Below are 26267 nucleotides of genomic sequence, written 5' to 3' on the forward strand. Positions count from 1 at the left end.
ATGTCAACACGCGAGCTGGTGGTGTGACGTGTGTTGGTGGGATGGATGATCGGGGTCCATCAAATCTTGGCAAGAGACCATCAAATCCTCCTCAAGTCTTCGCAGCTCAAAGCAGACACCGTCCTTCACTGCTGTGTTTTTGTTGTTTTGCTTTGCATTCTGCATCCTGCGCATGACCTTTCCTGCGCATATGAACGGCTGACAGATAGAACCTAACGGCCACTACTTGATGTTGGCGAAGACGCGACCTGTGCTACGAGCACCAGCTTGAAGTTGTGTCACGAAGACAGACACTACATACAGGAGAAGATGGCGGAGACAGAGAACAGCGTAGAGGCAGTGTCGAATGGCGATCATGCCTTTGACATCTGGGAGGTGAGGCAGGTGCTACTGTCTAGCAGCACAAAGCGTCGGGCTGGCGAGCTTCACAGCATCCACGATCAGCTCGTGAGTCGAGGTAGGTGTAAGACTTCCCTCCAAGCATATGTTTCGGCCGTTTCTGACACGCAACTAGAAATCTCCATTTCTCAAGTCCCCGCTCTCTTGAACACATTCCTCGATACGCTCCCTCTCTACGTCGATACACGATCAAGGCAGGCAGTGGAGTCGTGTCTGTCTGCAATTGCCAGCGCAGAGGCCGCGCCGAAACTGCTTGCGCGCTTCGTGAAGAGCTTGGAGGATGAGTCGAAGAAAGTGGCCATTGCGCCAGCAAATGCATTCATCTTGATTCGGTGGAGCTCGCTGGTGTTACAACATGCGGCAAAGCAAAAAGAGCTGTGGGACGTGGCCGGGGAAATATCAACCCGGACACTCACCAACGCCTTGAACATCCTCTTCGCGTCGAAGCCAAAAGACAGCACCGTTGCGACCGCGCTCCGCGTAAGCAGAAGAGCCTTTCGAACAGTCCTCAAGGCACCTTTTGGCCCGGAAACGATTGGCGCATGCATCACGAGACTCTCCGCCAAAGCTGCCAGTCCAGCTCCCCAGAATGCTTTGCCGCTCGGCATCATCGCAGGCGTTTGCGCGCGAGTGGCAGGTCAGAAGTCAGTCGTGGAAGACAAACGGCAGCACTACTGTGCATTCTACCTGAGAGAGTTCCTTGGGTCCAAAGTCCAGCTTCCGGTCTACATCAGCAATGCTCTGCACGACTTTTGGGAATCATACGTGTCAGTGGAAGATCTCAAGAAGGACATCATACCGACTGTGGAGAAGTCGCTTCTGCGGGCACCAGAGGTCGTGCTGAACGATCTGGTGGCGCCTGTGGTATCCTCCCTACCCGCAGACCAGGACTTGTCTGACATACTCGCAAACAACCTCGTCAAGCCGCTGGTCTCAAACATCAAGTCTACAAATGCGACAACTCGAGAAGGCGCTGTGCGAACGTTCAAAGCACTAGCACAGCGTTGCAAAGACGAGAAGCTGGTCGAGAAGGCCGCGGACGAGATCCTGACACCCCTGAAGACCAACAAAGTAACATCCGCTGATCAGCGCGTCCTGCATGCTGATATGCTCTCTGTACTGTCACCTTCATCGTCACTAGCGTCAAAAGTGCCCCAAGGACTTGTACCGGTAGCTGTCAAGGAAGGAAACGAGCCGGCGGCATCTGCCATCGTCAGCTGTATCGCAGTGTTCGTGCGGTATGCTCTTGAGCAGGGTGCGAAGGTTGACAACGCAACAATCGATGCATTCAATAAAGGCTTGGCTGAGAAACGCTTGCCAATGCGTCGCATCTGGGCACTGCACCTGGCTGAGATCGTTTCGTCAGTGACCCCAGAGACTCTAGCGAACGAGGCGACCACCTCCCTGTTCGATGCATGTGTGGGCAAGTTCATCGATGCCTTCAACGATGTTCACGCGAACCCGCTGCCAGCCGCACAAAACGGACAGGTGTCAGTGGCATGTGCGGCAACAGCCCTGTGCCTTGCGAGAGCACCTGGCATGCCAAATCTCAAGAACACCTCTATCATCAAGAAAGCCAGCATCGCTAGTAAGGTCTTGGCGCTGGAACCGAAACCATCATTCTTGCTCAACCCTCGTGTATACACGAAGCTCGCCACCAAGGAGGATCTCAAGTGGTTCCTGCGTGCCGTCAATGCTGTCTTCCCACGGTTGCAAACGGAGAACGGCCAGGACGCGCTATCAATTGCTTGGGCTCAAGCTCTCATCTTTCTCATTGCGTCAAGTGCCGTGCCTGCAGAAATCAAGAAAGAGGCTCTCGTAGCTCTGCAGACTCTCTACACCACAGCTCCTCGCGCTACGGCTCAGATTGTTGTCAACGGCTTGTGGCAATGGTGCGAAGACCTCGAGCTTGAAAGCAAGGACAGCACCGCTGTAGCAGCCAAGTCAGGCAACGACAAATTATTTAGAGTTGTGCGGGCGATATGTCTTGACTCAGAAGCTTTGTCGAAACTGAATGCCGATATCGAGAAGGAAGTGATCGAGACGCAACTGAGGGCACTCTTGGTTCTCTGCAGACCACAACTGGTGCCGAAAGCACCGTGGATCGATATGTGTCTCCGAACCGGCACTGATCCTGGCACCATGGTGGAGAAGTCGTCACAGGACTGCCTGGTACGAATACTGGCGGTGACCGAGAATCCCGTTTGGCGACCACTTCCGGCTTTCCAGATGGCAGCATGTGCCGCCGCTGCTGACCTGGCTTTTGTTGCCCCTGAGACGATGACACCACTCCTTGTCGCACAAATATCGTTGGATCTAGATCTGAAACAGCTCAGCGATATTGGCCCGACTGAAGCAGCAATATCACGAACGCCCGAAGGAACAGCTTTCGTTGACGTGCTGTCGACGTCCAGCCAGACTCAGCAGATCAGCAAGAATGACAAAGACTACGAGATCCTGAAGTTTGAAGAAGAGCTACGAGCGCAGATCGCTTCGAAGAAAGGGCAGACCAAGAAGCTTACACCAGATGAACAGGCTAAAGTCAACGCCCAGCTCAAGAAAGAGTCCGAGATACGAAAGCAGGTCAGTGAAGTGGCTGATCGATTACGACGAGGTATCGGCATGATCACTGCGCTCGCGACAGGACCACCAACTGAGGCTGAGGCCTGGTTTGGCTCCTCTGTGAAGCTTCTCTTCGAGGTGATTCAAGCTGGCGCCGGCCTCATCCTTGGCGATGCTGCCTCAGTAGGCTACCTCCGTTGCTCTGAGAAGACCTCGACACGCCTTGGCCAGTTGCGACCTTTCGTCGGTGTCGCCACCTTGAGATCAGCCGGCATCACCATGCTGCCAGAGAATCTTCTCGCTGAACCTCTTGGAGATCTTGTCACTCGGTTGCTGTACAGGATTCGATTCCTCGGCGAGCAAAAACCGTTTGACACTGTCACTCTGAGTTATATCCTGTCACTGATCTTTTTGGTCTTGGAGAATGCAGGTGTCGATCGTGCTGCAGGTGAAGACGCTGACGAGCAGATCATTCTCGCTATCGAGTTCATGTCGTTCCACACACAAGCCTGCGAAGATCCTCGTCTGCCTCGAGAGAAGATCATCGCCACGCTCATCGCGGCAATGCAGCGTTATACTCAGCACTTCAGAGACATCAAGGACTGCTTCGCCGACCTTTGTCGATGTGTCGCACCAAGCATGATCGCCACAGAGACTGACACTGCTGTCCGAGGTGTACTTGTTTCCGACACTTCCGTGCGTAATGCTGTGTTGCAGGCGATAAGTGCCGAACTCGAACTGGCAGATCGTGAGTTTTACGAAGAGATCTGGCTGGCTTGCCACGACGACGATGAGGAGAATGCTGGCATTGCACATGAGATCTGGGAAGAGAACGAGCTCAAAGTCGTGCCTGATGGTGCGATGCAGTGTCTGTCGTATCTTGAGTCGCTTGATCCACAACTCAGACGTGCGGCTGCCAGAGCTGTCGCAGCTGCTGTCAAGCAGAATCCAGCCACGTTCCAAGACGTGCTCCAAGCACTACAAGTCCGCTACGCCGAAGCTGCGAAGCCTAGAAAACCAGAGCTCGACAAGTATGGAATGCCGCTCAAGAAGGACTTGTCGGATCCGTGGGAGGCCAGACATGGCTTCGCGTTGGCGTTCAAAGAAATGGCGGTCACCTTCCCAGCAGAGCAACTTCAGTCATTCCTAAACTTCCTGATACAGAATGGTCCGTTGGCTGATAAGAGTGTAACTGTACGAGATGCCATGGTTGATGCAGCCACTGCGGTTGTATCAGCTCGGGGTAAGGAACTCGTAGAGCCACTGATGAAGCTTTGCGAGGATACGCTTGGCTCGAGCAGTAACTCGCAAACCCAGGATCTGGTCAATGAAGCCGTGGTCATTCTCTACGGCGCTCTGGCTAGACATTTACCAAAGGGCGATCAACGCATACCGAAGGTGGTCAATCGCTTACTGGACACGCTCAGTACACCATCGGAGTCTGTACAATATGCAGTAGCACAGTGCCTCCCACCACTTGTCCGAGCATCGATCGATCAAGCAGGACAATATCTGCAGCAGACGCTGAACGATACCTTACATGCCAAGAAGTATGCAGCGCGTCGTGGTGCAGCATACGGTTTAGCTGGTATCGTCAAGGGCAGAGGTATCTCGATCTTGCGGGAAACCAGACTCCTGTCCACACTCAGGAGCGCGACCGAGAACAAGAAGGACCCGAATGAACGACAAGGTGCTTTCCTGGCCATCGAGCTGCTTTCATTGCTTCTGGGACGTGTCTTCGAGCCCTACGTGATTCAGCTTGTACCTCAGATGCTCTCCGGATTTGGCGATGCTAGCGCTGATGTGCGTGAAGCTTGTCTGGACGCAGCGAAGACGTGCTTCTCGTCGTTGAGCTCGTTCGGTGTCAAGCAAGTCTTGCCACAATTGCTAGATGGTCTTGACGAGCAGCAGTGGCGCAGCAAGAAAGGTGCTTGCGACTCGTTGGGCGCCATGGCATACCTCGACCCACAACAGCTTGCTGTCTCGCTGCCAGAGATCATCCCTCCACTCACGGAGGTGCTCAATGACAGCCACAAAGAAGTGCGCTCCTCTGCCAATCGAAGCTTACAGCGATTCGGAGAAGTCATCAGCAACCCCGAAGTGAAGAGTCAGGTCAGCATATTGTTGAAGGCTCTCAGCGATCCTACAAAGTACACCGACGAAGCTCTTGACGCGCTCATCAAGGTCAACTTCATCCATTACCTCGATGCGCCATCACTCGCGCTCGTCGTTCGCATCTTGGAACGTGGTCTCGGCGACCGCTCTGCGACAAAGCGAAAAGCGGCTCAGATCATTGGCAGTCTGGCACATCTCACGGAAAAGAGAGATCTCACAGCACATCTACCGATCCTTGTCGCCGGCCTACGAGTGGCAGTGGTCGATCCGGTGCCTACCACTCGTGCCACTGCTTCGAAGGCATTGGGTTCTACGATCGAGAAGCTCGGCGAGGATGCGCTGCCAGATCTCATCCCAAGCCTCATGTCCACACTCAAGTCCGATTCTGGTGCTGGTGATCGTCTTGGTTCTGCCCAGGCACTGTCTGAAGTGCTTGCCGGTCTTGGTACGAGCAGACTTGAGGAGACTTTGCCAACTATCATGCAGAACGTGTCCAGCTCCAAGGCATCTGTGCGCGAGGGCTTCATGTCGCTGTTCATCTTCTTGCCGGCGTGCTTCGGTAACAGCTTCGCGAACTACCTCAACCGGATCATTCCACCCATTCTCGCAGGTCTGGCAGACGATGTCGAGTCCATCCGCGAGACAGCCCTTCGCGCTGGTCGCCTGCTTGTCAAGAACTTTGCAGCTCGCTCCGTTGATCTCTTGCTTCCTGAGCTTGAGCGTGGTCTTGCTGATGACAGCTACCGCATTCGTCTCAGCTCTGTCGAATTGGTCGGTGACCTCCTGTTTAACCTTACCGGAATCAGTGGCAAGGCCGAAGCCGAAGACATCGAGGAAGGTGCTAACGAAGCCGGCCAATCTCTTCTCGAGATTCTTGGCGAGGAGAAGCGCAACAGAGTGCTCTCTGCGTTGTACATCTGCCGCTGCGATACTTCTGGCCTGGTTCGTACATCTGCCATGAACGTGTGGAAGGCTCTTGTTTCATCGCCGCGGACACTGCGTGAGCTTGTGCCAACGCTCACGCAACTTCTCATCCGGAGATTGGCTAGCTCCAACCCAGAGCAAAAGGTCATTGCTGGTAATGCTCTCGGCGAACTTATTAGGAAAGCCGGAGAAGGCGTACTCGCAACACTTCTACCCACCCTTGAGGAAGGTCTGCAGACCTCGACAGATACCGATGCCAGAGAAGGTATCTGTATTGCCCTGCGTGAGCTCATCAGTGCAGCAACACCAGAGTCGCTCGAAGACTACGAAAAGACTCTCATCTCTGTGGTCCGCACTGCACTGGTTGACTCAAACGAAGACGTCAGAGAGGCTGCAGCTGAGGCGTTCGACAGCTTGCAGAAGATCTTGGGCAAGCGTGCGGTCGACCAGGTTCTACCACATCTGCTGAACCTACTGAGATCAGAAGAGGACAAGGACAACGCGCTCTCTGCTCTGCTCACCCTCCTTACAGAGACATCAAGATCGAACATCATCCTGCCGAACTTGCTTCCTACGCTACTCACATCGCCTATCTCAGGCTTCAATGCTAGAGCACTGGCATCACTCGCGGAAGTCGCCAGCTCCGCCATGACAAGAAGACTGCCGAACATTCTGAACTCACTCATGGACAACAAGATTGCCACCAAAGACATGGACGTTAGATCAGATCTTGATGCAGCATTCAATTCCATCCTGCTGTCTGTTGACGAATATGATGGCCTTAACACCATGATGAGCGTTATGCTTGCTATGGCTAAGCACGACGACCATCGCCGACGCGCAGCTGCTGATCTTCACCTGGCCAAGTTCTTTTCGGAAACTGACATTGACTTCTCGAGATACTACCCAGACATCATTCGAGCGTTGCTTATTGCCTTCGATGATAGTGACAACGAAGTCGTCAAGGCAGCCTGGTCCGCACTTGATGCTTTGATGAAGAAGCTTCGCAAGGAGGAGATGGAGTCTCTTGTCGTGTCGACAAGACAGACTCTCAACCAGGTGGGTGTTGCTGGACACGCTCTGCCAGGATTCTCTCTACCAAAGGGCATCAACGCCATTCTGCCAATTTTCTTGCAAGGTTTGATGAATGGCTCAGCCGAGCAGAGAACACAGGCCGCGCTTGCCATCTCGGACCTCATCGACCGTACAGCGGCGGATGGCCTACGACCATTCGTCACACAGATCACCGGTCCACTCATCCGTGTTGTGTCAGAGCGATCTACCGAGCTCAAAGCGGCTATCCTGCTGACGCTGAACAACTTGCTGGAGAAGATCCCGACGTTCCTCAAGCCGTTCTTGCCACAGCTTCAGCGCACGTTTGCAAAGTCACTAGCAGACCCTTCAAGCGAGGTCCTCCGGTCACGAGCTGCGAAGGCGCTCGGCACGCTGATTACCATGACGCCGCGTATCGATCCGCTCATTGCTGAACTCGTCACTGGATCGAAGACAACAGACATGGGCGTCAAGAATGCTATACTGAAAGCACTGTACGAGGTGGTGAGCAAAGCTGGTGCCAACATGAATGACGTGTCACGGAACTCCATTCTCGGCCTCATCGATTCTGACTCGGGCGACTCTGATGATGCCCTTGACATTACATACGCCAAGCTGCTCGGCGCATTGATCAAGGTCCTGCCTACGGATACGCAGACCGAGCTTATCAAGAGTCGTGTACTCAGGAAGGATTTCTCGCACGCATCCATCCTGGCACTTAACGCTGTGCTACTAGATGCACCGGAGACCTTGACCACTTCGCTCGACGACATCACCCGCACGATCATCGCTCAAGGTATCCGCAACAGGGAACCCTTCATCGCCGACAATGCTGTCCTCGCATCAGGCAAGTACCTCCTTTCAGATGCTGGCAACAAGACGTATGAAGGCACGAAACCAATCTTCGAGACTTTCGCCGATTACGTCCTTCCCGGTGCTCCAGTCGACACCCGTCGCCTCATTCTCGTTGTGATTCGCACCGTCTCTCGCGAGAACAACGAGCTCATCCGTCCTCATCTGGCTCTCCTCGTCCCAGCCATCTTCAAGGGTGTGCGCGATCCTGTTATTCCCGTCAAGCTCTCGGCGGAAGCTGCGTTCTTGTCCATCTTCCAGGTCGTGGAAGAGGAGAGTGCGGTATTTGACAAGTTCATGCAGGGTCCTGGGGCGAGCTTGGGTCCGGGTGAGAAGAGAAGCATGCAGGAGTACTTCAAGCGTATTGCGCTGAGGTTGAGCAGTCAGGCTAGAGAGAGGAAGGAGGCAGAAGGTGGTGCTGGAGGTCTCGGCTTGAGTAGTGATGAGCAGGAGGATGTGAGGGAGGTGTGGAGTATTGGCAAGGTGGATTTGGGAGAAGGGAACTTTGCGGATGAGTAGAAGAGTAGTGCGAGGAGCACCCCAATATGAACATATTGATGTTGACCAATTAGATCGCTGTTTGCATGCTGCAGACATGCAGATCTGGAATCAGAGTCCCCTCAATGCCGCTCATGTGCCTGATGTATAGTCTTCACTCCATCACATGACCTCGTTGCCTAGCACGATACTCCCGCTGCCAACGCCCAACTACCGCGTGTAATGGGTGAGCTTGCATGGCACGATATCTTAACAACATCTGTTCGTCCTCGGCCTCGCTTGGTGGCGTGCCAGCCAAGATCGCATCCGCCCAATCCTCCGCCATAGCCAACTCAACCTGGACCCGATGCTCTCGAAACACCTCGAACCATGTGATGCTCTCGGACTGGCTCTGACCTCGCTCGATTCAGCATTCAATGCCGGGGAGGATGTCTCCGAGATGGGCGGCCATCTTGAAACCTCGCCCCTCCGGGACGGTGCGAGAGAGGAAGGCCTCGACGACTGCAACTGCGATTTGCTTGACCTTTGCTATGATGCGGCGGGACTCGGTGATCATGTTGAAAGTTCCGTTTAGAGGCCTCAGTGGGTTGACGTAGTTGTCTCTGAGGAGTGCGCTGTGGATGTATCGGACTGTGGATGTTTCCGGTGACGAAGATTTTGATATTGGTCGGCATCTTCATGAGAGGGTACCAGATCTCGTAGTTGCCGAGAACCTTTTGCTTGACCATGATGTGTAACGTTTCGCATCTCGAAGCGTTGCTGTTAAGGAAGCAAGCGAGCGCAGTGAGGAAACCTTGAACAGTGGCAGCAATGATGACCTCGATCTTGATGTTGATCCGTGTGACCTCAAGCATGGCTTGCGGGAGGATGCCGTAGATCTGGCCCATAGAGGGAACTTGCCTGATAACCTTGTCTGGGTGTGAAGAGCGATCGGATCCCACCAGACGGTCCGTGGAGTTGAGACGGAGACGTCGAATGACATACTTCTCACTTCCTCGAGCACCTGGCGACATGTCTGAAGAAGCGCGTATGGATTCTCGAGGCGTAAAGCCTCCTCGTAGATGCGGTTGCGCAGCTCGGCAGGAAGTTTGAGCAAGCCGGTTCGGCCGTTGTCAGCATGCGCGTTCGCCATCGTCATGTTGGGAGACACTCTGGTGAAGGTGACGAGATTTGCTCAAACGTGTGGTATTTATGATGGGAAGTGTGTGTGCTGAGGATTGAGCCCGAAGTCTCGCGGCGAAAGAGCCCCACATTGTGCTGAGCTTGGACATGTGAAGCGCCAAGGCCTCACGCTCGGGTGCATATAGGTAAGTACGTCATAACAGGATCGTGTCTTTGACCTGGCGATTCACTAATGCAGAGAGAGAGAGAAATGTATCAACGTGCAAATTCGCTAGCTCATATGTGCTGACTTTACAGTTCTATGGATCACCACCTCCCGGAAGCCAACATGCGTGTGCTGTGTGGTAGGTCTACGTCGACGTCCACAGTCAACTCGCATATCCCTTCGCAGTTTTAAGCCATGCCAAAACTTACTCTACAACATGGCACGCTCAGTCTCCAAGTGTCGAGATGTCCTTGCCCTCTGCATCAAGACGCTTGATTAGCTCATCCAGCTCTTGCTGAACTGCATCGTCCCAGTTGTCTAACTCGTCCCACTGCATTCGCTTGAATTTCCATTCTTCAAACCAATCACCTATATCTCGCGCGCTCATGTTTGCACCACCATCACTGTTCTCGAGGAAGAGCTTGTATGCCTCGCCATGGATCTTTCTGCACGTGCGAAGGAGCGCCACCGCACCAACGTGTCCAGCTTTGCGATTGTGATATAGTGCCTGCTCGTAGATTCGGTTCCTCAGCTCCGCCGGCAATGCGAGAAGGCGCGAGGACGTGGTGGTGGTGGTTGTAGAACTCGCCATTGTGTAAGAATCTGTGTTGTCGAGTTTCTTTGTGTGATGGAAGAGTCTCGAGGACCAAGTCGAGATTTTGTGAGAATGCCAAGTAATCGCTCCCTAGAAGTCCGTCCGTGCGTTGTGGTTCCAGTCAGTGAATACTTCCAGCCTAGCAATCACCTCCTGGATGGGTACCGAGTTGTCCCTGTCCTAGAGGTTCCACTGGGATCGACGGTAACATTCGCTTCTACCGTAGCAGAACGAAGGCAGACCTTTGTGCGCACAGAGGTATCTCAGCGTAGTCTTATCTGAGCAGCACATCGCATCGGCCACTTCAACATTCGTCAGGAGCTTCACGTCCTTATGACCAGCTTAATCATTGTCAACACTAGTAATGGTTTGGTCACTGTTGCCACCAGTGAATCGCAGCTGGCTTTATGGAGGAGCACCGGGTTCGCATTTCTGACGTGATAGAGCCTCCAAGGGGATCTATCTTCTCATTAGCAGAACCCAAAGCGGAAGACAAACACCTCGCACCACCCACAACGGCACGAGCCTTCACACATCTCCAACGGCCCCTCCCGCCCCTTCCTATACATTGCACTAAAATTTTCCATCAGCCAATCAAGCAAACCAGAACCCTCGACGTAAAACAGCAAACCCCATCCCGCAGCCAAACGCCTGCGCAAACAACGAACGTTACTGGTCCTCAAGTAGGACTCGAGTTCAATCCCCAGTGTTGCAACTTGTATAAATCCAGAGTAGATGCGAGAGAGTCCTTGACACAGTGCACTACTTAGGATGGTTGTTGGGGTTCGAGTTTCTTGTCCTGCCATTGAATTGGTGGGTTTTCTTTTTGCAAGTCTGATGGGCTTCAGGTTTCGAGGCGCGGTCGGACAGGGGGCCTGGCGGATGCTGGTGTTATTCTTGGGGCTTGCCATCAATGGTGATGTTGTTTTTGCTTTGCGGTCTTGGTGAGCCCTCAAGGTCTGAGTGCGGCCGCATGGGAGGCAAGTGTCGTTGTTCTTTCTGGACTTTGGAAATGCTCATGGTTAACGCGCATTGGCTCGATCGCAACCCGTGGGGGCATTTGCAGGGATGGGCGAACACCGCATCACCTTCGAGCTAGAGAGGTCAGCAGAACACAGGTAGATGTCAGCAGGATCAACACGATGAATTGAAATGTTACAACCTCACGCTATCCTCAACCCTCGATCCAAGCCTTGAAATCGCCTTCGATGTCCACACTAAACAGCCAACTACTGTCAATCGAGCCACCTTCACCATTCCACCCAGGCAGACGTCGTTTGTTCATTTCGTTAGTGAGATCAGTGACACCCTCGACCCTTGCTTGTCGATACTGTTGCCACCACTTCACGCCTTCTTCCCACCGCGTCTTGCCATCATTTGTAGACGACATGACCAACGAAAACGCATGCACATCTTCATACGCCTGATTGACGCCTTGGCCAGCCTGTGTATTGTCAGCAGTTGCGTGGCCGGGAACGAGGCGCGAGGGCAACAACTTACTGCCGGTGGAATGGCGTGAGCGGCATCGCCTAACATGATGACTCTTCCCTTCTCGGAACTCCATTTCGTCAGCTTTGGCACGGTGTAGAAAGGCCAGATTGAGAGCGTGTCGAGTGGTACGGCATCCATAGCCGACTGAATCATCTCGTTGTACGAGTCGTATCCCCCTCGAATGATCTCCAAGAGCTGCTTCTTATCAGCCCACAGCGCATCCCACTCAGCTCGAGAACGTTCGTGGGTGCGGTACTGAGTGCCAGCGAGGACCTCTGATCCTTCTGGGTTCTGAGGCGCCATGACGAATGCACCCGTGCTGCCGTGGATGCCGACCGGCATTGAGTACGGCTCGAAGGGTAGCTTGATTGCTGCTGTGGGTACGGCACATGTGACGGCCATGACGTTGGAGAAAGATGGCACTACATCTGGGTCGATGTACTTCCGGACTGTGCTGTGGATACCATCTGCGCCGATGAGGAGGTCTGCAGTCTTCTGCTCACCGTTCGTGAAGGCAAAGGTGACTCCAGATTCATCCTCTGACACGACATGGGAGAACTTGATTTCGTGGACGATTTCGATGCCAGCTTCTTTGACCATTGCTTTTGACTCATCCAGCAAGACTTGTCGACAGACCCGGAGAGCATCGTAGCCAAATCTGTCGGCGTTGCCCATTTCGTACGCACCCAGAAGCTTGTGTTCATTGTTGCGAGAGGTTAGGTCTCTGAAGTGGTAGCCTTTGTCCTTGAACCTGCTGTAGATGCCGATCGTGTCCAGAGTTCGAAGGGCGTTGGGGGACAACATGACAGCTCCTTCAGATCTGACATCTGGTTTGCGGAGCTCGTAGATAGTGCTGTTGATGCCATGCTTCTTGAGGAAAAGGGCCAGGGTGAGTCCAGATAGGCCTGCTCCAATGATGGTTACGTTGTCGAAAGTCATGATGCTGTTGGTGAAGTTGCTTCGACATCCTTACTGCCCATCTTCAGCTCAGCTCATCATCGGCCGAGCTCGCCTCTATACCGCATCGAAGACGCCAGCGACAGGACTGTACGACTTCGCGTAAGCATCGTCGACGCCATCATCCCGTGCCATCAAGGGCAGGACAGAGAGACAACACCTGAAGAAGCTTGGAAGGAGTGCAGTCAGCAGCATGTCCGTGAAGACTGGCTGAAACAACACCACCACCCAGCGACCTCCGCCATGACATCAACTTCAAAGGCTGTACAAACACCCCATATCTGCCTTCACACGTCCGCTCTCGAGCACCATGTCTCAACACGCTCCGAGACACATGGTTCTACCACCGCCCTCACCTTGGGCGTACTGTAGGTCGTTCTCGATAACGGCTCCGTGTAAGTTTCGTTGGCGCAACCATTCGTGTCTCTAAACTCTCCTACCTCAACGATACCAACAGCCACTGCATCCTTCCTTATTATGTCGTCCCAATAACCCAGCGGGACCACCGACACCATGCTGTCCACCCTGATCGGCGCCCTGCTGGGCTCAGCAATATCAATCTCCGCCCAAGACACCAGCATCGTCTACCCAACCACCGCCGCGCCCACCGCAACGACCGTCCCCTCCCTAAACGGCTACACCTTCGCCGGCTGCTGGAACGAAACCGACCGCCTGACAGAAGGTGGAGGCGCTCGCGCGTTACAAGGAAACACCGTCAGTACCCATTAACCACTTCTCCCAATGCATACTTACTCACATCCACCCAGACCGCATCAAATACCCTAACCCCCTCCTCCTGCATCTCCTTCTGCGCCAGCCTCAAACCCGCCACATCCTTCGCTGGCCTCGAATACGGACGCGAATGCTACTGCTCCAATTACCTAAGTCCTTTCACGGTGGAGCTGAATGCTTCGATGTGTAATTTTGCGTGTAATGGGAATGCGTCGGAGATCTGTGGTGGGGAAGGGACGATTAGTCTGTATAATAAGACGGGGGACGTCAAGAGTGAGGGTGTGAGGATAGGGAAGGGGGCGGGGGCTTAGTATGGGGTTGTTGGGGTGGTGGTGGGAGTTGTGGGGCTGGGGATGGTGTTGTGATGAGTGAGGAGGATGAGAGGTGCTGGGAGGTAAGAGAGTAGGATTTACGGGATGGAGAGAATGCCATGGCGCGAAGCTTTGGCATGAGATGTGGGAAGAAACAGGACGATGGAATGTACAGGTTTGAGAAGATGTCGGGACAGAAACGGGTGGTTGAAATTTACAGCATTGCGAAGATGGTTGAATAGAAAGAGAAGAGTTACAGCTTCAGGAAGAGCTGCAGACAGACCATCAAAACCGACAGAGATATGACAGGAAATAGTATGTACACGACAACACCAAGAGCCACCTTAGGTTCCCTCCCTCACACCTCTATCCCTCCTTCTCCTTCTCCTTCTCCTTTATCTCCCCCGGAAACCCCTGCACCCTCAACCTCCCACTCCCCTTCTCCACCCCCTCACTAACCGGCAAAATCGTAGGTCTCCCACCCACCGCTCCCCCACTCCTCCTAACCCTCCCATTCCCCACCTCCCTCAGCTCCAGCGTCCTAGGTCGTCGATACGTATACCCAAAAAACGCCCCCTTCTTCCTCAACTCAAGACACTGCTTCCCCACCACCGGATCCCTCAACATCTTATCCCTCGCCCGCTTCTGCTCCCTCTTGCCTCCGTTCTGCAGCCCGTACGGCGGGGGTTCCTCGCATCCTTGCTCAATGCGTGCTTCGGCGACTTCGACGACCCGTTCTGCGCGCCAGTGCTCGTAGTTGGTGCCGCAGTGTTCTTTGATGCGTTGGAGCTCGTCATCGGAGCAGTCTTCGAGGCCGAGTTCGTGTTTTTCGATTTTGGTCCGTTCGGCTTTCCAGCGGGGATAGTGGTGTCCGAGGACTTGTGCGAGGTCTGAGTCGCTGAGGCCGCGGTCGAGTTGTTCTCGGGAGATCTTGTCTTTGATGCTGATGTAGCTGGACGAGTCGTTGGATACGATGTCCTTCTCATCCTCGAAGTACTTTGTGATGCTTTGGTTCTCCTTCACCCTCGGGACGAAGGGCGGCGTCATCATGTGCATCTGCGACCACGGAATGCCGTGGAAGAATTTATGGGTTTTGATCTCTTCGGCGCCGTTGGGGTAGACGTGGCGCGTGAGGAGGCTATTCGTGTTGGAGGCAGCGGAGAGGCGTCGTCCTAGGCCCACTTCGCGAGCGCGGTATTGGCGGGAGCTGAGGCGGGCTTCTTTGTCGGTCAGGAGTTGTTGCATCAGCTCGATGGCAACATGAGTTGGTGCCGGAAGCCATCGCTTTGCGTCAGAGGTTGGCCGGGCCCAGCGCTCGTTGTCAGGAAAGTCTAACGCGGCTCTGTGGTTGACAATAGCTTCTTTCGTCTTCTGCCGATTCTCGCAGTAGAAGGGTGTACGGCCGTAGAGGCATTCGTAGAGGATGATTGCAATGCTCCACCAGTCGCAGCGTCCGTCGTATGGCAGACCTTGGACCACTTCTGGCGCCATGTATTGACTCGTGCCGACGACACTGCGAGCAAGCTTGCGACGTTCAGTCCTGTTGCGCCAGTTGAGCAAGCCTTCGCGACGAGCACCTTCTTCTGGGTCAGACCTCAACGGACTCTTGCCTTTGCTGTCGGTGCCATCTCGCTGGCCATCGAGCTCCTCTTGTGCGTCGAACTCGTCACCGTGGATCTTGATGCCGATCTTCTCGAGGAGTGTCTCACGTTGCTCATTGTAGTACGCTTGGCAGTGTGCCCAGTGACCATTAAATGCGAGGCCAAAGTCCGAGATCTTCAAATGACCACTCGCGCTGATGAGGAAATTGTCTGGCTTGACGTCGCGATGGATCCACTTCATCTTGTGTGCCTCCTCGATGCATAAGATCATTTCTGCCACGTACTACCTGGCAACACTTTCTTCCAAGACATCCTCGCGCAGCAGGAGACCAAGGAAGTCGCCTCCGATCATGTATTCCATGACCAGGTAGAGGTTGGTGTTGTCCTGAAAGCTGGCGACAAGCGGCACGACCCAGCGGGAGCCTTCTGAGGCGACCAAAAAGTCTCGCTCGGCACGAAGATGGCCTTCCTGGCTGGCACGAAGCATGTCAGACTTGCGGATGACCTTCATGGCGTAGACATCTGGCAATGGCTTGCCGGTCGGGAGGTTCCTCTTTGCAACGCCTTCGTTGAAGGCCGCGCTACTGGATCTGCGACTCTTCTCTCCATAATGATCATCACTCTTGTCATCGCCGTTGGGCAACGACTCGGGTCGACCTTCCGTGACTAGACGAACGATACCGAAACTTCCCTTACCGAGGATTCGAACAGTGTCGTACCCAGCAATCGATATGCCTTTCGTGTTGTGTCGCTGGATTGACGAGGCATTGAGCACTCTGACTTGACGAAGATGATCGCTCTCTGCCTTGAACCAGGCCTGGCGAGCCGTGTTTCTTTCATCGTAGGGCATGCCAACATCGCACATTCTTTGCTCGAACTTCTTGCGTCGTATCGATCGTGGCGATGATTCTTCCATCAATGTACTGTGGTATGTCTCAAGCGCACACTTTGCAGCCGCAGCGTTCTCGACTGTCATGATGGAAGGCTGTATGTCGACGACTGTTTCTTGCACCGGGATGTGCAGATACCGTCCGACGTCCTCTTCGATTGGCGGCAAAGCATTCTCGTCTGCGTTCCCAATGTTCTTGCCCGTGAACTGGCAATCTTCAGGAGTCGTGCGTTTGTGCCTCGAGCCTGACGATGGTGTACCGAGCGACGTGAAAGAGGTGGCTCTGGTTGATGTCGTGCTGGCTGGGGACCACATTGAACTCATGTCTGGGAGGGAACTCGTCACAGATGAAGCGGTCTCCGGTGAGAAGTGGTCAGCGTGATTATTCTGATAGTGCAACGGCTCAATCGAAGTGTCCAGGAACGGCATGTTCGGAGCTGCTTTTGACTTGGCACGATGGACAACAGTGTCCGTTCCAGTGGTAAGGCTGAGCTTTGCGGTGAGGGCCTCCAGCCGTTGTGTAGTCCTCTGAGAGCGGGCACTCGACTCTCTGGTATGTGATCCGTTGATAGGCACGCCATCATCAGCGGGTGGAAGGATGCCATCAGGTCCATCGTTGACACCATCTAGCTGATCGTCCATGCTCAGATAGTCTCCGCAGCCTTCGAAGCGTACAGAGCGCTTCCTTTGTGGTACATTGGTCTCGCAAGTCTCAGCCCCCGAACCAAAGCCCAGTCTGCCTCGCTTTCTGTAAACTTGTGCGTTGCCTTCAGCTGACATAGCAGATGGAGGGGGTGTGGCGGTGCGGTGGCATGGTCTTGCAGAAGTTCCATCAAGCATCAATTCGCCGTCGGCAGCTACGACAAGTCAGCTCGACAGTCCCTTCATGGCTGAGGAGTAACATCACCTTTTGGTGGCATCATCTTGGCGAGAAACCTGGATGCTTTGACCCTAAGCTTGTGCCTGGTGGTCTGCTTGGGCGAGGAGACCTCTGAAGCTGGCCGTGGAGAGGTTACTGCGTTGCTGCGAAAGACTCGGGAACACCTCTTCTTGAGCGCCTTGTCAATGTTCGATACGTCGAAAGAGCTCGAACTGGGTTCGCTTTGTGCCTTGCATCTACGACCCAGGAACAGATGCATATTGCATGCCGCCCGCCAATAATAAAGATGACTGATTGTGAAGATGGGGATTGATGTTGGGTGTTAGAGAGAACTCACCAGGGAAACAAGTAGATGAAGATTGCATGTAGCAATTGCGAGGACATTCCTGACTACTCTTGCCGTTGGTGCGCATGCTGAATGGCTCTTTCGATGTCTGCCTTAAGAAAGAGCATGACCGTCACCGAGAGACCTCGCCGCCAATGTCGCTGCTGCTTGTCGTGGTGACCATGAGGCTGCCATGTGTCCCATGTGTGCTCGTTGTTTCCTCTCTTTGGCATGAGACACAGGATCGGAGACCGACACGTGAGTGTCTCGCGAGTCGATTTTCGTGGCTTCCATTGACATGGAGGTCGATATCGTAAGATGGTGAAGGCCAAGATATGCGCAGGCACAGCAGTCACGAGGACGACATGTTCATCTCCGCTGCTCGGGGTGTCGCTGTGAGCCTGTGAGAGGAAGGGTTGTAATGGTCGCCACGTGCATGGGTTGTCAAAGAAAGTGCGCAAGCGCCACTAGCCGACTTCCGGATCGCAGCCATCTCGAATCTTCGCACTTCGCACACAACCCTGACATCTTCCACCACACCAAACACTACTTCAACGCAGCCCACAAGCCTACCAACGCCCTCGCCGACCACCAGTGACACCGAGTCCAACCTCTCAACACCGTCGAAAGACCAGCAAAGACCCTACCCGTCGACACCGTGGCAGAGCAGCGCAATGGCCATGTTACAAGACTATAATCACAGTAGTAGTAAAAGTAATTACGCCCGCAAGACCTCGACCGAGTCATCTCGTCGCTCCAACACCCAGGCAAGCGCCTATGCCGTCGACGCCAACACCATGGCGCTGACCGGCTTCCACTTCTCTACCTGCGGGGCAGGGGGAGCGGGTAAGTCGCGCAACACCACAACTCTCAATAAGATGGACAAAGGAGACTGACATGGCAATCGCAGGGTCGTGGGTTTGAGGTCCCTCTAGGGGGAATACCATCACCACCGCCGTCTCCAGACTTGGGCACGACACGCCCAAGTCTCCAAGCGCGAAAGCGCAGCGGAGACGCCGCTAGTCACATCATGGAAGAGTGTGAGAGACTCTTCTGCGAGACGCTGAAGACTGTATTCTTGGTTGAGAAGGATACCGGTCTTGAGAACTCGCTGATGATGGACTTGCGTAACAACAACGTGAGTACCACCAGCACGAACGGAGCAGGCACGAACTGCAGGCCAATTCCACAGCCGTCGCAGCATCATACTACATTCCAGCATGGCCATCCTACACCATCGCCTTCGCCAGACGGTCGCATCTATCCCAAGCATGGAGACCTGATCAAGGAATACGTAGAAGTATGGGACTATGCCGGCGGCGCCCGGTTCCGTGGATTCGTAGCTGAGAAGAACAATGAACGCGCCATGTTCATCTTCTTTGACAAGGAAGTCATCAGTATGGACCTGAAGCCAGGGTAAGTCCAACTCACATCACCACAAACCACACCACATAGCCACTAACATCACAATCTTCCAGCCTCATGTCCCTCCTTGAACTCTCCACAAGCTCCCACTTCGCCTGCGACCAACTCGTCATCTGCGTAGACCGCACCGCCCCCCCCTCCGACGTCCAGGACCTAAACAAATCCCTCGGCTGGGTAGGATTCGAGCTCTCGACGCTCGACGAATGGTCCGCCGGGGCCGCCAGAAGCAGCACCACCACATGCATAAGCGACCGGTACATTTTCCTTGGCATGGACCTCTAAAACCACCACAACGGGAATCACCAATTCGAGTGATTCTACGAGAGGTGTCTGGTTGAGAGTGGAGTTGGTGTGCATGCGTAGATAAGCTTCCGACCTTGCTTACTCGACACACGTCACAGTCCGGTCAAGGGCAGCTGGCAGCTCTCATGCAGTCATGTATCTACTACTGCTGCATGATGCAAGTGCAAGGCAAGGGTTCTCTTCAGATGTTGTGCATATTGGGGTTGGGGTTCTGTTTGGTTAGTTTTCTGCGTGCTGCTGAGTGGATCTCTCTTACCGCATCGGGTACATACTCAAAAGCATGTGAGTTCACATGCAATGTTGGCGAAGCGTGAGCGTACACCAGAGCGTTCGTGAGTTGGATAGAATGGGAAGAAGTTTCTTACAAGTCATCGATTCAACTTTCGGATCGAGTATCTCTCGAAGCACATTGTACAGGTGAAAGCAGTAGAGACATCATCGTAGAGAAGAAACTTTTTCAGCACAAGCTACCAGCAACATCTAGCATTCCATCTCATATCCCTCAATCTCATCATCAACGGGGCATCAGGCATATATCCGAGTTTTTGATTCGCATCATCAGCATTACCGCAATAACGCAGCAGAAGCGCAAATTCACCCATCTCATATTCCCACCACCTCCTTGCTCACACATTTCATCATCATACTTTCGTCCCTGGCTGAAATCATCCCTGCTTCCGGCACACCATCCCACTGTATTATCCGGTGCCCGCTGAAGTGGGCTCCTCCTTCCCAGACACAAGCTGATATCCCAAGATTTGCACTCGGAGCGGTGACCCGTCTCGGACGAGCTCTTGAGAAGCGAAGCAAGGCGTGAAACAAGGAAAGCAAAGCAAAGCAAACAAATCAAGGTAGATGTCGGCTGAAAAGTCGACGCTCAATGTCTCGTATCAAGCTCGTGGTATTGAGTCGATCGTTGACATGTCGCAAGAAAAAGCTGAAAGATATAATTTCGCTGGCTGGTTTATCGGGTTTTCGTCCGTGACAGAATTCGTTCATCATGAGTTCCGGTTGTAGGTTCGTGGTCGTGATTCTCGTAAAGTCGGAAGTACAGTAAAGAGACATCTTCGACAAATGAAAAAGGTTGCTTCGACTCTTGACGCAAGTATCTTGGCCGTGTGCGCTGTCGTTTTAGTCGTAGTCAAGCTGCCGTGAGAGCGCCATTAGGTAGTATTACCGCCTCACAGCACCGCCAGCTTTGAGTGATTGTGGTGTACTGATTGGCCGCGCAGACATTGCTCCAGGGTCTGTTCGCTGTCGCTTGTGCTCGCCACTCGCACTCAGAGGTCTGCCGTATGGATCGACTTGGTCGTCGTCCTCGCGCCCACGCTTGATGCCGTTCATCGCTGGGTGCTGAGGCGCAGGTTGGTAGCTTTGCTGAGCTCCATAATCCTGGCCGTTGGGGGCGCCAGCACGTGTGTCGTTACTCATAATGTAGTTCAAGTTGCTCTGTGGCAATTGGTTGGGTCGTTGCGGCGTGTTGTTGTAGCCCGTGTAGGGGTTGGTCGTACGTGGGGTTGCTCTGCCAGAGCCGTTCTGGTGAGGCGAATGTGTCATCTCTGGTGACACGTGCGAAGAGTCTGGGTGAAGAGGTCCTGGCGCTGGGTTAGGCTTGTAATTGTACGACAGTCGTCTTGCGCCATAAGACGCACTGGTGTGGGTATATTCACCCTCGTGTTCACCCTCCGCATCTTGCTGGCCACCATATCCGCCGGCTTTGTGATCAGGGTGGTCGTTCTCTGCGCCTGCGCGAGCAGGAGGGCCCATTTCAGTCTTGACGGCTTCTGGGCTCGAGTGAATGTTGCCGTAACGCTGCACGCCTGGTTGCTGGTGCGTGTACTGAGATTGGCTGTACGAGCCCGGTGTCGAGTATGATTGCGAGTACGGCGGCTGGCTCGTCTGATACTGAGGCATGCCTTGCGAGTTGCCAGGAGGCGTGGATGCTGCTGGGGTTGTTGGTACACTTCTCGCAGCAATGCCAGTATCAATTTGGAGAGGCTGACCTGAGTTTACTGCACCTGCTGAATTCCCATACTCATACGAGCTTGGCATGTTGCCGTTGGCCATGGTCATGCTCGACGCACTTGTCGGTGGTGTTGGGAAAGTGTGTGCCCTGTCGAGTTGTGGCCTGCCAGACGCAGGGTGGGGAGCAATGGAGTGCGGCTGCGGTGGAATGCTCGCATTAATCGGATTGCTCATGGAGTGGTGGTGCGTCAAGGCTGGTGCTTGTGTCCCTTGCGGCGTACGCATGTACTCTTGCGAGGAGTCCGGTCGACGCGCAGCCATCGCGGCATTGCCGATACTCTGTCGAGCCTGGTTCGTGGGATGATAAAGAAGAGCACCAATGTTATGAACGAAAAGAGGGTACAAGAGTTCTGTGATCTTCTCCTTGTTCGCGAAGTCCAGCGCGCGATCGAATGGGATCCTGTATCAGTCAGTCCACCGAACACTCGCAGTAACGTGGGATCGACTTACCAGACACCTTTCAGGTGCATCGGACCGATTTTGACAACGTGACGCGTCTTCTCGCTCTTCAGGATACCATCACGACGTCCACGCGTCATGCCAGCGACGTTCAGCAATTTGGTGCCGTTGATCATGTGGTTGTCTTCACGTCTCGCAACGCAGACGCCATTTGCCTCGACCTGGAAGCAGAGGCTGCCCTCGTCTTCCCAAAGAGTTGCAGTGACTCTTGGCTTCATGCCGTGAGGCGCGATCTGGCCTGTCGTATCGAAAGACTGCTGGAATTGCTGGCCGCCACCCGGTTGCTGAGGTGCTGACATGGTGGGTAGAGGTAATGAGTTGACCATCTGCCCAGGCATGGAAGAGCTAACAGGATGGCCTCCCTGCATTGGTGGCATGGACTGGCCATACTGAGGATACTGGGGATAGGCTGGTTGCGCATAACCATGCGGTGCTGGCTGCAAAGGCTGTGGTGCGCCGTAGTTCGAATATTGGGTCATACTTGAAGCTGGTGGTGGTGCTGGCGCATGCTGGTCCATGTACGGCTGTGGTTGATTCATACTGGGATAGTGGCCGTTGAAGGGGTGCGAGTGCGAGTGTGCGTGCGAAATGGCTGGTAGATGCGAGTTCGGAGATGGCGTCTGCAGGTCGTGATGCTTACTGCCGTCGACCGAGGAGGCGTAAGAGGTGTTCGAGTCGTAAGACTGGTTGGCAACAGATGAGCCGCTCAATGAACCAGCCCGAGGCGACGAGCCCACGGAAGATCCGCTTGTCTGCTGTTGGGGCTGCTGAGAGTCTTGCGAAGCGTACGAACTCTGCGGTGCAAACGAAGCTGGAGTCCACTGACTGTCGTTTCCTCGGGCTTGAAAGTGAGACAACGGTGGAAGCGCCAGCTTTACGGTTGTCGTAGTGATGCTAGATCTCGACCACGGAGCCGAGCAGGTGGTTCAAGGCTTTCAGTCGCGCAAGAAGGCGATCTGAGTACACTTCGAAAGGGTCGAAGTGGTCGTTTGCTTGTTGGATGGCGACTGTGGCTCGAGCTCTTGGCAATGCCGGGATATCTCGTGCGCGGGTGAAGAGTTGGTAGTGACACTCGGGTATGTATCGTCGTTGGTTCGTTGGTGATTCCGTTGCAGTCGTGAGAAGTCGTCTATGATGCTCGCTGCTAACAATGGCGCCCAGACCGGAAGCAAAGCAGTGCTGCGAGATGAGACGCCCAAACAAGTTGTTAATGCAAGGAGTCGTGACGGGTCGTTAAGGTCGTAACAGATCGTTGGTCGTAATCAATGGCAACACCACTGACTCTCACGAATCTACCTGCGAGTGATGTTAGCAATGTGGTTCATCCAGCATGAAGATGTGGTGTGGAGGCAGCGGGAAGACTGCACGACGGCGACTAAACACGCACCCAGTGCTCTAGAGAAATGCAATGCATGAGCAGCAGGAGCAGCGGTTCGCGAGATGTGCAGTGGGGAGCTTTGGAGTAGAAGGACTGCGGAGGCTGGGTGGTTGGACGCTAGCCTGCTAGGGTGTGGTCCATGCACGAAGCGATGCAGCACGGCTGGCGGACACTACCCAGCCTGCGTGCACGCAACGGCGATAGGTTTACAGCACTAAGCCGCATCCAACGGCATGAGGCGAGCAGAGGTGGTGGGGTGGGGCCAGGCCGGAGCCGGTGAGGGCAAAGTCTGATTCTGATCGCGCAGACCGAAGCGGGCAGGTGAGAGAAACAAAAGCAGCGACTGAGTCGGGGGCACGTACCTGTCTGTCGGGACACGAGACCAAAAGCGAGCGGCGGGTAATAAGGTAGTGTTGTGTTGACGCTGGTATACCGCAGTGCGCGTGTATGTGCGTGTGATGGTGTGTCTGGTGTGTTGTGCGGCGGCGGTGCGGCGGCAGTTGGCGACTTGCTTGCCCGTTTGTTGCTGCGGCGGCAGCAGTTCAGGTACGCTCGCTGCGGACGGCGGACCAGGCACGACACGGGTGCAGGTGAGCGCACAAGCCGGCGGTGGTGTACGCTGCACGTTACTGGTGCTCTGCTGTTGCACGCTGCTGGAAGCTGCAGGATACAGTACAGCAGTAGTACGGGAGCGCTGCGATGGTGATGATGCTAGGTTGAGCTGCGTTCCAGGATGCTGCTGCGTGAAGCGGGCCGGAGCGTGCTGCTGCTGCTGGTGCTGCTGCTGGTGCTGGCAAGGGCGCTGCGACACCTCGTGGGAAGCGAGTGCAAAAGCTGCAGCAGATGAAAGCCGGCGGGAGGTGTCTGCTGGTAGGCTGCAGACTGCACTCTCTAAAAGCACGCGGAGCGGCGAGAGCGCTTTTTCGGTTTCGCTGAGACACGAGGACTGGCGAGCGCAAGGCCAACACCGAGCAGGGATTTGCAGCAGCCGCGGGTGGGGAACTGGCAACGCAGTGTGGCTGGCCAGGTTCGCCGGCTGGAATGCAGCTGATCGTCGCTCCGCTCCTGCGGCGGCAGGGCAGCAGGGCTCTGTATGATGCTGGAGCTGGCTGCTGCTGCTGCTGATGATGGGACGTGGTATCGATGGCGATGGTTGTGTGGTTCGCGCAAGAGACGAGAGCTGGTTGACCCCCAAAGTCGGAGCGTGGGCGTGGCTGTGGCAGATCTCGTGGTGGTGGATGCGCTGGTGCAACCGACGCGATGCTCGGCTCGTTACAGCGACAGATGTCTTGCGTATGCAGCGCTGCACCTCTGGCTGTTGGCGGCGGGTGGGTTCTGTTTGGGGTGGATAGTAACAATGGCAGCAGAATATGCAAGGCGCGGCTGCTGCCTCTGATAACCCCCCGAGTCTCAAACACAACACTGACCTGACGCGCTGACTCTGGCGCAACACGTCCGGTTCTGTTCGCGAGGAGTTCTAACCGATGTCTCCGAGCCAGACGTTTTGGCGTAGCGATCGGCGTTGGTCGCGCGACAGCCACAGCGGAACAATGATATCGCAAGCGGTGCTGCTATCGAAGGAAGCCTAGTGGGTTGGATAGTGCTTGCGACTGATGCGGTATAGTGCTCAAACACTGTGGGGGTCGACAATATGAGCAGCGAGCCGTGCGGGCGAAAGTGTTCTCGTCTTCCTGTCGGCTCCGAAGCTTGCTCCGCCTCCCACTTCAATAGTACCCGGTGAGGACTATTGACTATTTCGATGCACGCCGCACGACACCGTCACAGCGTCCATGTATCTCGACCCCGTGTGCAATGCCATGTACGTCCTGAATCTACCTATTTGACTTGCAGTGAGATCGGAATTGTCACAGGTCCTGCACATCACTCGCACCCTGCCCTCTGCGCTTAGCCGGCGCCAGAGCTGTGGACGAAACGCTCGGCCATTGGAGCACGGGCGTTGATCGCTCATCGCCCAACGCGAGCGTGTTTCGCTGACAGCAACAGCGTCCACGCTTCACCCTGCTGTCCATCACCTTGCGAGCGCCTCTTCATCTCGAGTCAACCTCGACAATGGTTGGCGGCTGGTAAGAAAAGTGTGAGCCGCGCCTCGAGCAACACGGTGCCCGTGCGATTGGTGCAACGCATCCTGGCATCGGACCGCCTCGCAGACAGAAAGGCGCTATCTGTCCGTCATCTTCGCCTCGACTCACCCCGGCATCCCAGTCAGTGACCGCTGGCTGCTGGAGATGTGTCCGGAAAGGACTCATGATCCGAAGGAGTGGGCTTTAGCAGCTCCTTCATGACAGGGCACAAAGTGACGATCATCGCCCTCGGCGCCCGCGAGACTTTCGCGATTGCAATGTTCTTCGAGGGCGTATACAACGTGCAAAGCAGCATGAAATGCACACAACACAGATCTCATGCACGATTGTTCTCCGCCTGGTATCCGAACGCTCTGGCTGATGCAAGTGCGGGACGTAGAGCGGATCCCGTTGGGGAGAGCGCGGGAGCTAATGCCGTATCACATGCATGCTCTAGACTGTAACGCATGGGGCAGCTCGATGGCAACGCGCCCACGAACATCACGAGCAAGACCCAGCTCGTGCCTCAACACCCCCATCCACTTGCAAAGATGCCTGCGAGTTGAGCCAGCGCACAGGAGTGCGAGTGGAGCTGAGAGGCTTCGGCGGGGATTCACCAGCACAGAACCCGAAAAGCAATATCAAGCCCCCAGCGAACCACGCTCAACAAAAGTGAGAGGCAGCGGGCGCCAGCTCTTGGATTGGAGCCACGTCAACAGTGCGGGTAGGTCTAGCCGTGCTAGCCAACCTTAATTACGCCACAGTGAATGCAGAGTTGCACAAACAGCTCAGGATACAGGCCCATGACTTCCTATAGGTGTGCGCTATTGCCAGAATCGGTCAGCTCAAAAAGGTGAAACACTGTTGCACAGCGTCGCTTCGATAATCGTGCCCGTGGCAGAAAGTCTGCTGGTGCGCACGAGGAGCCACAGAGCCGGCATTGTCAGAGCCGATCGACAGCGACTGCCCTGCCCGCGCGGCGGGTTTGAAAAATAGCGGTGAAGAGCGTGCAATGATTGGCCGTCTTTGCAAACGAGCACCTTCCTCAGGCTCTCTGTCCAGATGAGCGTGCGACACCTGTACAA

At 54.7% G+C, this 26267-nt stretch overlaps 9 protein-coding genes across 9 annotated transcripts; 3 read left to right on the top strand and 6 right to left on the bottom strand.

Moving 5' to 3' along the window:
• Positions 1–309: 309 nt before the first annotated feature.
• CLAFUR5_09575 (eIF-2-alpha kinase activator GCN1) lies at positions 310–8424 on the top strand (the record flags this gene model as incomplete). Its single annotated transcript, XM_047908723.1, has 2 exons — positions 310–457; positions 515–8424. 2 exons carry the CDS (start codon positions 310–312, stop codon positions 8422–8424), a joined length of 8058 nt encoding a protein of 2685 aa, XP_047766703.1.
• A 385-nt stretch (positions 8425–8809) lies between these two features.
• CLAFUR5_09576 (uncharacterized protein) lies at positions 8810–9541 on the bottom strand (the record flags this gene model as incomplete). The annotated part of the gene is made up of 3 exons (XM_047908724.1): positions 8810–9017; positions 9094–9316; positions 9388–9541. 3 exons carry the CDS (start codon positions 9539–9541, stop codon positions 8810–8812), a joined length of 585 nt encoding a protein of 194 aa, XP_047766707.1.
• A 415-nt stretch (positions 9542–9956) lies between these two features.
• On the bottom strand, positions 9957–10322 carry CLAFUR5_09577 (uncharacterized protein; the record flags this gene model as incomplete). The annotated part of the gene is made up of 1 exon (XM_047908725.1): positions 9957–10322. The coding sequence occupies one exon, from the start codon at positions 10320–10322 to the stop codon at positions 9957–9959; it is 366 nt and encodes a 121-aa protein (XP_047766219.1).
• A 1177-nt stretch (positions 10323–11499) lies between these two features.
• On the bottom strand, positions 11500–12755 carry CLAFUR5_09578 (Salicylate hydroxylase; the record flags this gene model as incomplete). The annotated part of the gene is made up of 2 exons (XM_047908726.1): positions 11500–11769; positions 11826–12755. 2 exons carry the CDS (start codon positions 12753–12755, stop codon positions 11500–11502), a joined length of 1200 nt encoding a protein of 399 aa, XP_047766226.1.
• A 531-nt stretch (positions 12756–13286) lies between these two features.
• Positions 13287–13816, top strand: CLAFUR5_09579 (WSC domain-containing protein; the record flags this gene model as incomplete). The annotated part of the gene is made up of 2 exons (XM_047908727.1): positions 13287–13487; positions 13541–13816. The coding sequence occupies 2 exons, from the start codon at positions 13287–13289 to the stop codon at positions 13814–13816; spliced, it is 477 nt and encodes a 158-aa protein (XP_047766297.1).
• Positions 13817–14182: 366 nt separating this feature from the next.
• Positions 14183–15658, bottom strand: CLAFUR5_09580 (Serine/threonine-protein kinase cbk1; the record flags this gene model as incomplete). The annotated part of the gene is made up of 1 exon (XM_047908728.1): positions 14183–15658. One exon carries the CDS (start codon positions 15656–15658, stop codon positions 14183–14185), a length of 1476 nt encoding a protein of 491 aa, XP_047766539.1.
• A 42-nt stretch (positions 15659–15700) lies between these two features.
• On the bottom strand, positions 15701–17229 carry CLAFUR5_09581 (Serine/threonine-protein kinase cbk1; the record flags this gene model as incomplete). The annotated part of the gene is made up of 2 exons (XM_047908729.1): positions 15701–17163; positions 17214–17229. 2 exons carry the CDS (start codon positions 17227–17229, stop codon positions 15701–15703), a joined length of 1479 nt encoding a protein of 492 aa, XP_047766540.1.
• Positions 17230–18541: 1312 nt separating this feature from the next.
• CLAFUR5_09582 (uncharacterized protein) lies at positions 18542–19218 on the top strand (the record flags this gene model as incomplete). The annotated part of the gene is made up of 2 exons (XM_047908730.1): positions 18542–18927; positions 18990–19218. The coding sequence occupies 2 exons, from the start codon at positions 18542–18544 to the stop codon at positions 19216–19218; spliced, it is 615 nt and encodes a 204-aa protein (XP_047766541.1).
• A 1194-nt stretch (positions 19219–20412) lies between these two features.
• On the bottom strand, positions 20413–22262 carry CLAFUR5_09583 (Cell pattern formation-associated protein stuA; the record flags this gene model as incomplete). Its single annotated transcript, XM_047908731.1, has 3 exons — positions 20413–21182; positions 21243–21664; positions 21715–22262. The coding sequence occupies 3 exons, from the start codon at positions 22260–22262 to the stop codon at positions 20413–20415; spliced, it is 1740 nt and encodes a 579-aa protein (XP_047766426.1).
• Between the last annotated feature and the right edge of the window lie 4005 nt (positions 22263–26267).

Source organism: Fulvia fulva, chromosome 9, assembly GCF_020509005.1.
Source record: "Fulvia fulva chromosome 9, complete sequence".
In the NCBI taxonomy this organism is placed as follows: domain Eukaryota; kingdom Fungi; phylum Ascomycota; class Dothideomycetes; order Mycosphaerellales; family Mycosphaerellaceae; genus Fulvia; species Fulvia fulva.